We start from the raw sequence: 15,694 nt of genomic DNA, 5'->3' as shown, positions 1-15,694 counted from the left end.
CAGGATTTGGACAAGAAATTCCACACTTTCCGTTGCGTTGGGACAAGTGTGAGTCCATGTGCACAGTGGATAAAGCAGCACATATGTTTCTGTGTCCAGTGGGAAAAAGTTTTTCCAGGTGAGAGTCGCTCAATGTGGATGACGAGGCCCCGCCCCCCTCCCCCCGTACGCTGTCCTGGTTTTGACAAACACAAATCTGGTCACACTGACCTGTATTCACCTGAGTCATGTCTTTTAATCCAACACAAGTTGAACCACATCAGCGACACAAGAGCTGGAGTTTTATCTTCACTTAGTTTATGTAAATTAGTGATGTGGTTTTAAGTTTTGTTTCTGTGAGATTTGAACAAAACTGAATTAAACACATTATAATGTCAAACAGCTGATGTGGATCTAGAGTCGTTATGTTTATATGTCGTAAAGTTGAATTTATTTATGCAGATTAGTGCAGATAGTAATAATAATGATGATCATTTTAATATAAAAACATTAATGATTAATCGATAATCGATCGTTAATTCTTCATGTTCTTCATGGTGACACTTGTAGGTTTGGGCAATGTGGCGTCGTTGTTTTGGTCCAAATGTAAAAATGTTCTGCTCTCGTGTGATGTACAGCAGGAGGACGGACCACAGACTGGTTTAGTCCTGGTTTAGTCCTGGTTTAGTCCTGGTTAGTCCTGGTTTAGTCCTGGTTTAGTCCTGGTTTAAATAATTAACTGTATAACGCCTTTCAAGATCCCCAAAGCACTTTACAGTTCATTATTCATTCACTCCACCTCGGTGGTGGTGAGGTACTGCTGCAGCCACAACTGCCCTGAGGCAGACTGATGGAAGTGAGGCTGTCAATCTGCACCATTGGCCCCTCCCACCAACACTCTCACACTTTCATACAGACAATGTGGGTGAAGTGTCTTGCCCAGTGTCTCCATCCAAGTCCAGTCCAGACTCGGTCCTGCTGAGCGTCTCAGATGTGACAGGATCAGACTGACCACGTCCTGGTTTGGTCCATGTGGTGTTTTGTTTTGACTCCACAGTTTTTTAACGCTGAAGTCGTCGCACTTGTTAAGTTTTATGAAGTCGTTTAAGATCAATATTGTGATTATAAAATGTCACAATTAGAACAGAACGATCCACAGAGGTCAAAGGTCAAAGGTCAAAGGTCAGACTCACACAGACACTAAAAGTCTGATTTATGTTTTAGTGAAATGAATCAAACATGTGACATTTCCACTTCAGACACTAAGACAGTGTGTTCTGTTTGACTGCACCTGTCCTCTCACCTGTCTCACCTGTCCTCTCACCTGTCTCACCTGTCTGTCACCTGTCTCACACCTGCGTCTCACACCTGTGTCTCACCTGTCTCACACCTGTCTCACCTGTCTCACTCTTGTCTCTCACCTGTCTTACACTTGTCTGTCACCTGTCTCACCTGTCTCTCACCTGTCTCTCACCTGTCTCACCCATCTGTCACCTCTCTCTCACCTGTCTCACATGTCCTCTCACCTGTCTCACCTCTCTCACCTGTCTCACATGTCCTCTCACCTGTCTCACCTGTCTCTCACCTGTCTCACCTGTCTCTCACCTGTCTCACCTGTCTAACTCTTGTATGTCACCTGTCTCACTCCTGTCTCACCTGTCTCTCTCTCTCTCTCTCTCTCTCTTGTCTCTCACCTGTCTCTCACCTGTCTTTCACCTGTCTCTCACCTGTCTCTCACCTGTTTCACCTGTCTGTCACCTGTCTCGCCTGTCCCTGTCTCTGTCACCTGTCTCACCTGTCTCACTCTTGTCTCTCACCTGTCTCACACTTGTCTGTCACCTGTCTCACCTGTCTCTCACCTGTCTCACACTTGTCTGTCACCTGTCTCTCACCTGTCTCACCTGTCTCTCACCTGTTTCTCACCTGTCTCTCACCTGTCTCTCACCTGTCTCTCACCTGACTCACCTATGTCACCTGTCTCTCACCTGTCTCACCTGTCTAACTCTTGTATGTCACCTGTCTCTCACCTGTCTCACCTGTCTAACTCTTGTATGTCACCTGTCTCACTCCTGTCTCACCTGTCTCTCACCTGTCTCACCTATGTCACCTGTCTCTCACCTGTCTCACCTATGTCACCTGTCTCTCACCTGTCTCTCACCTGTCTCTCACCTGTCTCACCTGTCTCACCCTTGTCTCTCACCTGTCTCACCTGTCTCACCTGTCTCACCTGTCTCACCTGTCTCACCTGTCTCACCTGTCTCTCACCTGTCTCACCTATGTCACCTGTCTCTCACCTGTCTCACCTGTCTAACTCTTGTATGTCACCTGTCTCACTCCTGTCTCACCTGTCTCTCACCTGTCTCACCTCACCTGTCTCTCACCTGTCTCACCTGTCTCACCTGTCTCACCTGTCTCACCTGTCTCTCACCTGTCTCACCTGTCTCTCTGTCTCAGTGGAGGGGATGAAGGTGGTGGAGATCGAGAAGTGCAGAAATGACATAAAGAAGCTTCGTGAGGAGATGGCGTCGCGGAGCACCAGGTCAGATGAAGATGAAGATGAAGGTCCACTTTGTCTTCTGTGTGTGTGGACTTTGTCTTGACGTGTGTCCGTGTCTCTCGCAGTAACTTCCTGGAGGACAATAAGAAGCTGACCCCGCGCAGAGACGTGCCTTCATATCCAAAGGTACGAGAGGAACCCAGAACACGGACTGAACCAGGACTGAACCAGGACTGAACCAGGACTGAACCAGGACTGAACCAGGACTGAACCAGGACTGAACCAGGACTGAACCAAGACTGAACCAGGACTGAACCAGGTGTAAAGTAGCAGACGTGCAGATGTGGATATCAGAGGAGGCTTCAGTGGGTTCCTCTAAGGTTCTCTCTGGTTCTCCTGCAGTACCATCTGTCCAAGGAGACCGTGGAGGCCCTGAGGCTGCCCACGTTCGACGCCTGGCAGTGGGAGCCCAACGAGGTGAGAGTCCGAACATCTGAACATCTGCATCTGAACATTTGAACATTTGAACATCAGGCGGACTCTCCCCAGAAAAGCTCCACGTTGTACCTTTAAAACAGACTGCAGGTTGTGTGTAGAAGTTGTGGATTGAACCTGATGCTCATTCTCTCTCTCCACAGATGCTGACCTGTCTGGAGCACATGTACCACGACCTGGGTCTGGTCAAGGACTTCAACATGAACCCCATCACCCTCAAGCGCTGGCTGGTGAGAACTCCACACATCCTGGTTTCTCCTGGTTCCTCCTGGTTTCTCCTGATTCCTCCTGATTCCTCTTAGTCCCCCCTGGTTCCTCTAGGTTCCTCTTGGTTCCCCTAGGTTTCTCTGATTTCTTCTGCTTCCTCCTGGTTCCCCTAGGTTTCTCCTGATTCCTTCTGGTTCCTCCTGGTTCCTCTAGATTCCTCTTGGTTCCTAGGTTTCTACTGATTTCTTCTGCTTCCTCCTGGTTCCCCTAGGTTTCTCCTGATTTATTCTGGTTCCTCCTGGTTCCTCTAGGTTTCTCCTGATTCCTTCTGGTTCCTCTTAGTTCCTCTAGGTTCTTCCTGGTTCCTCTGGGTTCCTCCTGGTTCCTCTAGATTCCCCCTGGTTCCTCTAGGTTTTTCCTGGTTCCTCTTGGTTCCTGTGTGTTCCTATTGGTTCCTCTAGGTTCCTTCTGGTTCCTCTAGGTTCTCCCTGGTTCCTCCTGTTTTTTTCTGGTTCCTTCTGGTTCTTCCTGGTTCCTATTTTTTTATTCCCAATCAACCCGAACCAGGGACGTTCCAGTTTTTTTTTTTTTTTTTTGAAGATCTGGTCTCTCTGTGTGCAGTTGTGTATCCATGACAACTACAGGAACAATCCCTTCCACAACTTCAGGCACTGCTTCTGCGTCACACAGATGATGTACAGCATGATCTGCCTGTGCAACCTGCAGGTAACACGGACCAAACCAGACCAAACCAGACCAAACTGGACCAAACCGGACCAAACCAGACCAACCCTAACCTAACTAGACTAAACCTGACCACACAGGACCGAACAGGACTGAACCAGAACAAACAGGACCAAAAGGGACCAACCCGAACCAAACAGGACCAAACCTGAGTTAACTAGACTAAACCACACCTAACCAGACCAGACCAACCCAGACCAAACCGGACTAACCGGACCAAACCAGACCTAACCAGACCAAACTAGACCAAACCCGACCTAAGCTAACCAAACCAGATAAAACTGGACCAAACCGGAGCAAATCTGACCTAACTAGACCAAACCAGACCAAACTGGACCTAACCAAACCTAACCAGACAAAACCGGACTGGACCAAAGCAGATCAAACCGGATCGAACCAGACTAAACCAGATCTAACTTAAACCTAACCAGACCTAACCCAGGCCAAGCTGGACTAAACCAGATCTAACCAGACCTAAACAGACTAAACTGAACCTAATCAGACCCAAACTGGACGAAAGACAGACTGAACCAGGACTAAATTAGAACTAAACCAGGACTAAATTAGAACTAAACCAGGACTAAATCAGGACTGAACCAGGTCTAAAGCAGGTGTGTTTTGCAGGAGAAGTTCACGCAGGTGGACATTCTGATCCTGATGACGGCCGCTGTGTGTCACGACCTGGATCACCCCGGATTCAACAACACGTACGACCTCTGACCTCTGACCTGCCCCTAGCCCCTCCCACTGCATGAAGCACTGACCAATCACAAAGCCCGACTTAAACACGTGACGCTAAACCAACTTTTACTCCCTTTAACTTCTAATGTTTGTTTCATTGGCTGAGTCCTCAAAAGTCTGTCTGTGTGTGTTGTGTGTGTGTGTGTGTGTGTGTGTCGTGTGTGTGTGTGTGTGTGTGTGTGTCTGTGTGTGTGTGTGTCGTGTGTGTGTGTCTGTGTGTGTTTGTGTGTGTGTGTGTGTTGTGCGTCTGTGTCTGTGTGTGTGTGTGTGTGTGTGTGTGTGTGTGTGTGTGTGTGTGTGTGTGTGTGTGTGTCTGTGTGTGTGTGTGTGTGTGTGTGTGTGTGTCTGTGTGTGTGTGTGTGTGTGTGTGTGTGTGTGTGTCTGTGTGTGTGTGTGTGTGTGTGTGTGTGTGTGTGTGTGTGTGTGTGTGTGTGTGTGTTTGTGTGCAGGTATCAGATAAACGCTCGCACTGAACTTGCCGTTCGTTATAACGACATTTCTCCTCTGGAGAATCATCACTGCGCCGTCGCCTTCCAGATTTTCTCTCAGCCCGACTGCAACATCTTCTCCAGCTTCGACCCCGAGGCCTTCAAGCAGATCCGACAGGTGCAGGACAGGAGCACACACATGACAGGAGCACACACATGACAGGAGCACACACGACAGGAGCACACACATGACAGGAGCACACACGACAGGAGCACACACGACAGGAGCACACACGACAGGAGCACACACACAGGAGTACACAGGACAGGAGCACACACATGACAGGAGCACACACATGACAGGAGACACACACGACAGGAGCACACAGCAGCACACACGACAGGAGCACACACGACAGGAGCACACACGACAGGAGCACACACGACAGGAGACAGGAGCACACAGACCATAGAAGTAGACAGAACTACAGTAGTATACTAGACTACAGGAGTACACAGAACTATAGGAGTACAGTAGTACTGCTGTAGTACTACAGTAGTACTACAGCAGTACTACAGTAGTACTACAGTAGTCCAGAGCGTGGTCTTGAGTGTGTGTTTTTTGCAGGGGACCATCACACTGATCCTGGCCACAGACATGGCTCGTCACGGAGAAATCCTGGACTCCTTCAAACAGAAAGTCGACAGCTTTGATTATTCAGACGAAGAGCACGTCACCTGTGTGAGTGTCCTACAGAGGACGCTGTGTGTGTGTCCTACAGAGGACGCTGTGTGTGTGTCCTACAGAGGGCGCTGTGTGAGTGTCCTACTGAGGGCACAGTATGAGTGTCCTACAGAGGGCACTATGTGAGTGTCCTACAGAGGACGCGGTGTGAGTGTGTCCTACAGAGGGCGCTGTGTGAGTGTGTCCTACAGAGAACACTGTGTGAGTGTCCTACAGAGGGAGCTGTGTGAGTGTCCTACAGAGGGCGCTGTGTGAGTGTCCTACAGAGGACGCTGTGTGTGAGTGTCCTACAGAGAACACTGTGTGAGTGTCCTACAGAGGGCACAGTGTGAGTGTCCTACAGTGTGTGAGTGTCCTACAGAGGGCGCTGTGTGAGTGTCCTACAGAGGACGCTGTGTGAGTGTCCTACAGAGGACGCTGTGCGAGTGTGTCCTACAGAGAACACTGTGTGAGTGTCCTACAGAGGGCGCTGTGTGAGTGTCCTACAGAGGGCGCTGTGTGTGTGTCCTACAGAGAACACTGTGTGAGTGTCCTACAAAGGGCACTGTGTGAGTGTGTCCTACAGAGGGCACTGTGTGAGTGTCCTACAGAGGACGCTGTGTGAGTGTGTCCTACAGAGGGCGCTGTGTGAGTGTGTCCTACAGAGGGCGCTGTGTGAGTGTCCTACAGAGGGCACTGTGTGAGTGTCCTACAGCGGGCGCTGTGTGAGTGTGTCCTACAGAGGGCGCTGTGTGAGTGTCCTACAGAGAACACTGTGTGAGTGTCCTACAGAGGATGCTGTGTGTGTCCTACAGAGAACACTGTGTGAGTGTCCTACAGAGAACACTGTGTGAGTGTCCTACAGAGGACGCTGTGTGTGTGTCCTACAGAGAACACTGTGTGAGTGTCCTACAGAGGACGCTGTGTGTGTGTCCTACAGAGAACACTGTGTGAGTGTCCTACAGAGAACACTGTGTGAGTGTCCTACAGAGGACGCTGTGTGTGTGTCCTACAGAGAGCGCTGTGTGTGTCCTACAGAGGACGCTGCGTGTGTATCCTACTAATGTGTTTCATCAGATTTAGATTTTTAAATCCTGCAGAATTTCTCATTTTGGTTTTTTTAACTCTTAAAATAAAAATGTCACCTTTTAAATATTCAGTACAAATATTTTCAAGCCTCAAATTCAACAGTCTTGGTTCTTTCCTGGAATTTTTTTTCACTGTGAATTTTGACTGTTGAATTTGAGATCTTGTAAATATTTGTGCTGAATATTTAAAAGGTGACATTTTTATTTTGAATTTTAAACACTTTTAAAAATTATGCTTAAAATTTAAGCAACTCATGTTTTGAACCATGACTAAACCAGGACTAAACCAGGACTGAATCAAGACTGAACCAGGACTGAACCAGGACTAAAACAGAACTAAATCAGGACTAAACCAAGACTGGACAAGGACTGAACCAGGACTAAAGGTTTAAACAGTTTGTAATTAATATTTTTCATCATTTTCAACAAAACTAGAACAAAAATCGTAAAACTTCTTGGATCCTTCAGTACAAAATGTTCCAGGTGAACTTTGTTTGTTCCGGTGGAGTTTCCGGTGAGACGTGTCCTCGTGCCAAACCCGCCTCCTCTTTGTTTTTATTTCTTTACGGTGCGTCGTGTCTGAGGACTTTTATGGAAATCAAATCTTTTTTTATGATTTTATGGTTTTAGTGTGGACATAAACGAGAGCGCGTTTGTCTCTGCAGCTCAAGATGGTTCTGATCAAATGCTGCGACATTTCCAACGAGGTCCGGCCCATGGAGGTCGCAGAACCCTGGGTCGACTGTCTGCTCGAGGAGTACTTCATGCAGGTACTGGACCGGGACTAAACCAGGACTGGACCAGGACTAAACCAGGACTGGACCAGGACTAAACCAGGACTAAACCAGGACAAAACCAGGACAAAACCAGGACAAAACCAGGACTGAACCAGGACAAAACCAGGACTGAACCAGGACTGAATGAGGACTGAACCAGGTCTGGACCAGGACTGGACCAGGACTGGATCAAGACTGAACCAGGACTGGACCAGGACTGGACCAGGACTAAACCAGGACTGAACCAGGATTGAACCAAGACAGGACCAGGACTGAACCGAGACTGAACCAGGACTAAATGAGGCCAAAACTAGGACTGGACCAGGACTGGACTAGGACTAAACCAGTTCTGGACCAGGACTAAACTACATCTAAACCAGGTCTAAACCAGGACAAAACCAGGACTGAACCAGGATTAAATCAGGACTGAACAAGGACTGAAAAAGCATTAAACCAGGATTAAACGAGGCCAAAACTAAGACTGGACCACGACTGGACTAGGACTAAACCAGGGTTAAACCAGGTCTAAACCAGGTCTAAACCAGGTCTAAAGCCGGTCTTGTATGTGCAGAGTGATCGGGAGAAGACGGAGGGTTTACCTGTGGCTCCGTTCATGGATCGAGACAAAGTGACGAAGCCGACGGCTCAGATCGGATTCATCAAGTTTGTCCTGATCCCCATGTTCGAGACCGTCATGAAGGTACACGCCCCAAAACCCACGACCCACGACCCACGACCCACGACCCAAAACCCACGACCCGCGACCCAAAACCCACGACCCGCGACCCAAAACCCACGACCCACGCCCCAAAAACCCACGACCCGCGACGACCCAAAACCCACGACCCACGACCCAAAAAAACCCACGACCCACGACCCAAAACCCACGACCCAAAACCCACGACCCACGACCCAAAACCCACGACCCAAAACCCACGACCCAAAACCCACGACCCAAAACCCACGACACACAGCAGCAGCAGCAGGAGGAGGAGGAGGAGGAGTAGTAGCAGTAGTAGTAGTAGTAGTAGTAGTAGTAGTAGCAGTAGCAGCAGTAGCAGTAGTAGCAGTAGTAGCAGTAGTAGTAGTAGTAGTAGTAGTAGTAGTAGTAGTAGTAGTAGTAGTAGTAGTAGTAGTAGCTAGTAGTAGTAGTAGTAGTAGTAGTAGTAGCAGTAGCAGTAGCAGTAGTAGCAGTAGCAGTAGCAGTAGTAGTAGCAGTAGTAGTAGTAGTAGTAGTAGTAGTAGTAGTAGTAGTAGTAGTAGCAGTAGCAGTAGCAGTAGTAGTAGTAGTAGTAGTAGTAGTAGTAGTAGTAGCAGTAGCAGTAGCAGTAGCAGTAGCAGTAGTAGCAGTAGTAGCAGTAGTAGCAGTAGCAGTAGTAGTAGTAGCAGTAGTAGTAGCAGTAGTAGTAGCAGTAGCAGCAGTAGTAGCAGTAGCAGTAGTAGCAGTAGTAGCAGTAGCAGTAGCAGCAGTAGTAGTAGTAGCAGTAGTAGCAGTAGCAGTAGCAGTAGTAGTAGTAGTAGTAGTAGTAGTAGTAGTAGCAGTAGCAGTAGCAGTAGTAGCAGTAGTAGCAGTAGTAGCAGTAGCAGTAGTAGCAGTAGCAGTAGCAGTAGCAGTAGCAGTAGCAGTAGTAGCAGTAGTAGCAGTAGTAGCAGTAGCAGCAGTAGCAGTAGTAGCAGTAGTAGTAGCAGTAGTAGCAGTAGCAGTAGCAGTAGTAGCAGCAGTAGTAGTAGTAGCAGTAGTAGTAGCAGTAGTAGTAGTAGCAGTAGTAGTAGTAGTAGTAGTAGTAGTAGTAGTAGTAGTAGTAGCAGTAGTAGTAGTAGCTAGTAGTAGTAGCAGTAGTAGTAGTAGTAGTAGTAGTAGTAGTAGTAGCAGTAGCAGTAGTAGTAGTAGTAGTAGTAGTATTTTACAGGTCACATTCTGAGTATCTGTGGTGTTTCAGTTGTTTCCTCAGATCGAGGAGGCGATGGTTCAGCCGCTGCGAGAGTCCAGAGATCGATACGAAGAACTGAAACAGATCGACGACGCCATGAACGAGGTCAGACCACAGTACTGCACAAATACTACACAAATACTACAGTAGTACTGCACAAATACTACACAAATACTACAGTAGTACTGCACAAATACTACAGTAGTACTGCACAAATACTACACAAATACTACAGTAGTACTGCACAAATACTACAGTAGTACTGCACAAATACTACACAAATACTACAGTAGTACTGCACAAATACTACAGTAGTACTGCACAAATACTACACAAATACTACAGTAGTACTGCACAAACTACTACTACTACTACACAACAAAGTAGTGCACAAATACTACATAAATACTGCACAAATACTACAGTAGTACTGCACAAATACTACATAAATACTACCCTAGTACTGCACAAATACTACACTAGTACTACACAAGTGTACCACAGAACCTGAGGAGCTTGTGCAGATGTGTGAGTGGCGTGTGAGTGTAAAAGAGTCGGGTCGGAGGATCCTGCTCAGATTCCTGACGACTCCTGAACCACATGCACATAAAGAAACTAAGAATATACAGAAACTCAAATGACCTGAATGAACCTGCTCAGGTCGACCGGGTCCTCACGAGTCACTTGGAAAAAACTAGTTTTACTTGGTTCCCGTCGAGAACCAACTTTCTGGTTCCTGAACCCTCTGATTTTCATGAACATGTCAGTTGGTTCAAGATCAGGTGCAGGAACCGACACCGGCCTGACTCTGTCAACCTGAAAACACTGAGAACTTTCAAATGTGTTTGACCCCTGTGTGACCCCCATTTGACCTCTGTATGACCCCTGTATGACCTCTGTGTGACCCTCAGGTGCAGAAGAAGAAAAGCGAGAACCTCACCATGGGAAGCAAGAAGAAGTGAGAGTGATGAGGTACAAACACACACAGACACACACACAAACACACACACACACACACACACAGACACACACAGACACACACACAGACACACACACACACACACAGACACACACACACACACACACACACACACAAACACACAGACACACACACACACACACAGACGCAAAGACACACACACACACAAACACACAGACACACACAGACACACACACACTAAGGAGTAAGAAGCTGTCAAAAATATTTGTGCACATAAAATAGAAATCCGTGCATATTTGTCTGTAGTTGCGCATAAAATAAATATTTGTAAACTCTCAAATGAGTCCAGTCGTACATAAAATATATTGTGTGTATTTTATCCATCAGAATACGAATTGAAAAGTTACGACGTCATGAATTACAATCACGAAATGAAAATGTACGATTACGCTTTCATCAGTACGAATACGAATTCACAGACGGAACTTTACTGTCAAAAATACATCATCACTTCACAGACATTATTCATCGAGCAGAAGAAACATCGATCAAGATCAAGACTGAGCAGCTCAAGTTTGTATCAGAGTAAAAACAGAGTAAAAGCACAAGAAGCTACAACAGAACAACAAGTGGGTTCATTCAAATCTATTGTAAAAATGTCTTGAATTCAGGAACTGAACGCTGCTGTATAATATTGTGTAGAAACACCTCCTTTGAACGGGAAATTGCACCTATATGTTAGAAAACATAGTGGAGCCAGTTGGCAAACATCAGACGTAACGTTATCCCAGGACTAATTAACAAATATCAGGTTCTCTGTATGTTTAGATTAAAACATTCACGACTACAGCCACAGCGAGCATCAGTCAGTCTGAACCTTCAGCTGCATTTCAGACAATGGGTTTTTCATGAGTTATAATGGGTTATACGTGAGCTTAAATGGGTTATACATGAGTTATAATGGGTTATACATGAGCAAATCCATCCATGACACGGTGACGTTATACTTACCGGTAAATACTGTAAACATACCAAGGTGTTGCCTGTAAACACGAACATTAATTGTTGCTGGAAGCTGCATTAAAGTGTAATGTGTAACATTTCATTGGCTGTGACGTCGTAACCAGGACAGTTTGGTGTTTGGTGTAAACTGGGACATTTCAGCGTCCGGAGGAACTGCTGGTGGCATTTCATGCGAGAAATGCAGCTGAAGGTTCAGACTGACTGATGCTCGCTGTGGCTGTAGTCGTGAATGTTTTAATCTAAACATACAGAGAACCTGATATTTGTTAATTAGCCCTGGGAGAACGTTACGTCTGATGTTTCCAACTGGCTCCACTATGTTTTCTAACATATAGGTGCAATTTCCCGTTCAGAGGAGGTGTTTCTACACAATATTATACAGCAGCGTTCAGTTCCCGAATTCAAGACATTTTTACAATAGATTTTAATGAACCCACTTGTTGTTCTGTTGTAGCTTCTTGTGCTTTTACTCTGTTTTTACTCTGATACAAACTTGAGCTGCTCAGTCTTGATCTTGATCGATGTTTCTTCTGCTCGATGAATAATGTCTGTGAAGTGATGATGTATTTTTGACAGTAAAGTTCCGTCTGTGAATTCGTATTCGTACTGATGAAAGTGTAATCGTAACATTTTCATTTGGTGATTGTAATTCATGACGTCGTAATTTTTCAATTCGTATTCTGATGGATAAAATACACACAATATATTTTATGTACGACTGGACTCATTTGAGAGTTTACAAATATTTATTTTATGCGCAACTACAGACAAATACGCACGGATTTCTATTTTATGCGCACATGAATATTTTTGACAGCTTCTTACTCCTTACACACACACACACACACACACACACACACAGACACACACACACACACACACACACACACACAGACACACACACACACACACACACACACATTGAGTTTCTGTGCATCCTGGAAACACCTCACTGAATACACCCAATAATAAAAGATTTATGTCATGAGAACTAACTCAGGTCTAATCCAGGACTAACTCAGGTCTAACTCAGGACTTAACTCAGGTCTAATCCAGGACTAACTCAGGTCTAACTCAGGACTAACTCAGGTCTAACTCAGGACTAACTCAGGACTAACCCAGGACTAACTCAGGTCTAATCCAGGACTAACCCAGGTCTAATCCAGGACTAACTCAGGTCTAACTCAGGACTAACTCAGGTCTAACTCAGGACTAACTCAGGACTAACCCAGGACTAACTCAGGTCTAATCCAGGACTAACTCAGGTCTAATCCAGGACTAACTCAGGTCTAATCCAGAACTAACTCAGGTCTAATCCAGGACTAACTCAGGTCTAACTCAGGACTAACTCAGGTCTAACTCAGGACTAACTCAGGACTAACCCAGGACTAACTCAGGTCTAATCCAGGACTAACTCAGGTCTAATCCAGGACTAACTCAGGTCTAACTCAGGACTAACTCAGGTCTAACTCAGGACTAACTCAGGTCTAACTAACTCAGGACTAACTCAGGTCTAACTCAGGACTAACTCAGGTCTAACTCAGGACTAACTCAGGTCTAACTCAGGACTAACTCAGGACTAACCCAGGACTAACTCAGGTCTAATCCAGGACTAACTCAGGTCTAATCCAGGACTAACTCAGGTCTAACTCAGGTCTAATCCAGGACTAACTCAGGTCTAACTCAGGACTAACTCAGGTCTAATCCAGGACTAACTCAGGTCTAATCCAGGACTAACTCAGGTCTAACTCAGGTGTGTGTGTTTGTGTTTGCAGCACAGTGAGTGTAGATGGAGGACGTGCCTTGTGACCAGAGACCAGGACCAGGACCAGGACCAGACCTGTGCCCCTCCGGACCGACTCCGAACCGCCGCCTCAGGACCGTCGCCTCAGGGACCCTCCACCCGTTTGGTTTTTTACACTTTGTACAGATTTTTAGTGACTTGATCTTTGCTACGAAAATAAAGTTTTGTCAAAAAAACGTCGAGTGTCGAGTTTTTCCTCAGAGTTAAAGTCAGGTCATGTCGGAGTTTTCCTTTCACTGAAAACTGTAAACAAACGACGACTTCCCTGCAGCCGTGAGCGCTCGGTCACTGTGTGTGCTTTTGTTTTCGTTTGTGTTTCTTCAAATCTCAAATCACTTCTCAAAAAAACTCAGGTCAAATCTGCTCTGAAACTGAAACTGAAACTGAAACTGTTCTGGTGGACGAGAAGTTTTACCTGAACTTGTCCAAACCAAAACCATCAAAAGAACTCAGGAGCTCAGCTGGAACATCAAAAACAAACTTTTTCTACTTGAGACCCCTGCTGGACGAATAAGGAATTTATTTATTTATTTATCTATTTATTTATGTATTTATGTATTTATTTTATTACTGACAAATGAAAGGAGGTCAGGCTTCACACTTAATACAGATCCATAAAGGAAAGAATTAGTAATAATAATAATAATAATAATAATAATACAGAACTAATAATAATACATAAATAACTAAATAATATAAAAATAAAAAAAAAGAACATAGAAAACACAAATCAAAAACTAAAACAGTAAAAGTAACTCAACAAACAACTCAAACATTTTAAAGTAAAGAATGAAAGAAATCAGAGGTGGAACCAAGTCGTCGTTTTGCAAGTCTCAAGTCCGAGTCAAGTCCCAAGTCAAAGACAGGAAAGTCCAAGTCAAGTCCAAGTCGAGTCTCGAGTCACTGGTCCATAAGTCCTAGTCAAGTCCAAGTCAAGTCCAAGTCGTCTGGTTTGAGATTCAAGTCATTTCAAGTCTTTAAACCAAATATAGCGTAGATTTTTGCAACTTATATGAAATTTTAAACTAAATTGTACTTAAAACGTCATGGTTTATTTATATATGAGTTTATATATTATTATTATTTATATATAAGAGTTGTAGAAATGCATTTTTTTCTTTTTAAACGTCTTGTTAAGATTTTAGTGTGAATTATTACAGTCAGAACAGAAAGAATTCAGATTTAAAAGTGATAAATATCAGTGATTTTGTCGTGTGTCTGCACTGAAACTGAGTTCCACCTGTTTTACTGTATTGTACTGTGTATTACTGTATATTACTTTTGAGTATCACAGTACTTCAGTTACTGTTGCCATAGTAACGAACAGAGAAGTGGGAGGGGCATGTTCCAGTTTGTTGTAAAGAGAAAAGTATTTTATAAATGCATTTATTTTTTTTAAGAGAAGCATCAAGTCGTCTCAAGTCACAGGCCTCAGGTCCGAGTCGAGTCCCGAGTCACTGACCTTCAAGTCTCAAGCGAGTCCCTTTTATCAAGTCAAAACTCAAGTCCTAAAAATACTGAAAACACTCTGCAAGAAATAAACAATGACAAAAAAATTATTATTATTATTATTAATTTATTTATGTATTATTTTTATTATTTATTTATTTTTTTTTTTTTTCTCTAATACCGGAGAGCAAATTTTCCATTTCCTCTTATGCTCTAATAATAATTTATTTTTCTAGATTGTGAATTATGTTTTTAAATTATTCTAAACATAAATTTGATGTTGTTGAAGCCTGAAAAATAAAAATCTTTGCTAAAAAAATTATTGTATTCAGAAAAGGTGTGAACTTCCCTCAAAAATACTCAACACGATGTTTCAAAAAAGGGATTACGACAACTTTTAATCACAAAAACGACACTTGATTCTTGATTTGTTGATAATTTATTTCAAAACTTAAAAAGACAACTTAAAAAAATGAAATCTGCCGTGAACTCTGCGTGTTTGTGTGTTTGTGTGTGTGAGAGACGTCCTCAGGATCCATTGGTCTCAGATTTGGACTCGGTTTTGGACTTGGTCTTGGACTTCTTGGGCCGGTTCTGGTCCCGGCTCTGGTCCCGACTTCTCTTCTGGCTCTGCTGCTCCAGACGCTGCTGTTTCTTCTTCATGTACTCGCTCACGTTGTCGTAGGTCTCCACGTAGAGGTGCTCCAGACGACTGCTGCTGCGCTGAGCTTCTGCAGAGGAACCACAGGAACCCACATGAGAACCAGAAGAACCAGAAGAACCAGAGGAACCAGAAGAACCAGAGGAACCACAGGAACCCATATGAGAACCAGAAGAACCAGAGGAACCACAGGAACCCACATGAGAG

The 15,694-nt window shown here is 44.8% G+C and overlaps 2 protein-coding genes across 2 annotated transcripts in view; one reads left to right on the top strand and one right to left on the bottom strand.

Moving 5' to 3' along the window:
• Nucleotides 1–13,498, top strand: part of pde9aa (phosphodiesterase 9aa) — a 36,446-nt gene extending 22,948 nt beyond the window's left edge. Inside the window, exons 7-19 of the mRNA XM_055148934.1 lie at nt 2,434–2,518; nt 2,602–2,662; nt 2,879–2,953; nt 3,115–3,201; nt 3,800–3,904; nt 4,547–4,629; nt 5,113–5,269; nt 5,720–5,833; nt 7,569–7,673; nt 8,251–8,379; nt 9,620–9,715; nt 10,522–10,582; nt 13,349–13,498. Coding sequence (XP_055004909.1) covers nt 2,434–2,518; nt 2,602–2,662; nt 2,879–2,953; nt 3,115–3,201; nt 3,800–3,904; nt 4,547–4,629; nt 5,113–5,269; nt 5,720–5,833; nt 7,569–7,673; nt 8,251–8,379; nt 9,620–9,715; nt 10,522–10,572 — 1,148 coding nt within the window. The 3' untranslated portion in view covers nt 10,573–10,582; nt 13,349–13,498. The remainder of the gene's footprint in view (nt 1–2,433; nt 2,519–2,601; nt 2,663–2,878; nt 2,954–3,114; nt 3,202–3,799; nt 3,905–4,546; nt 4,630–5,112; nt 5,270–5,719; nt 5,834–7,568; nt 7,674–8,250; nt 8,380–9,619; nt 9,716–10,521; nt 10,583–13,348) is intronic.
• Nucleotides 13,499–15,246: 1,748 nt separating this feature from the next.
• wdr4 (WD repeat domain 4) overlaps nt 15,247–15,694 on the bottom strand; it is an 18,938-nt gene continuing 18,490 nt past the window's right edge. Inside the window, exon 10 of the mRNA XM_055150700.1 lies at nt 15,247–15,590. Within this exon, the coding sequence (XP_055006675.1) occupies nt 15,355–15,590 (236 nt within the window). The 3' untranslated portion in view covers nt 15,247–15,354. The remainder of the gene's footprint in view (nt 15,591–15,694) is intronic.

This window comes from Boleophthalmus pectinirostris, unplaced genomic scaffold (assembly GCF_026225935.1).
Source record: "Boleophthalmus pectinirostris isolate CB_2022bp ecotype Guang Dong unplaced genomic scaffold, ASM2622593v1 HiC_scaffold_1, whole genome shotgun sequence".
Classification (NCBI taxonomy): domain Eukaryota; kingdom Metazoa; phylum Chordata; class Actinopteri; order Gobiiformes; family Gobiidae; genus Boleophthalmus; species Boleophthalmus pectinirostris.
This window is presented reverse-complemented; position numbering and strand designations above follow the sequence as displayed.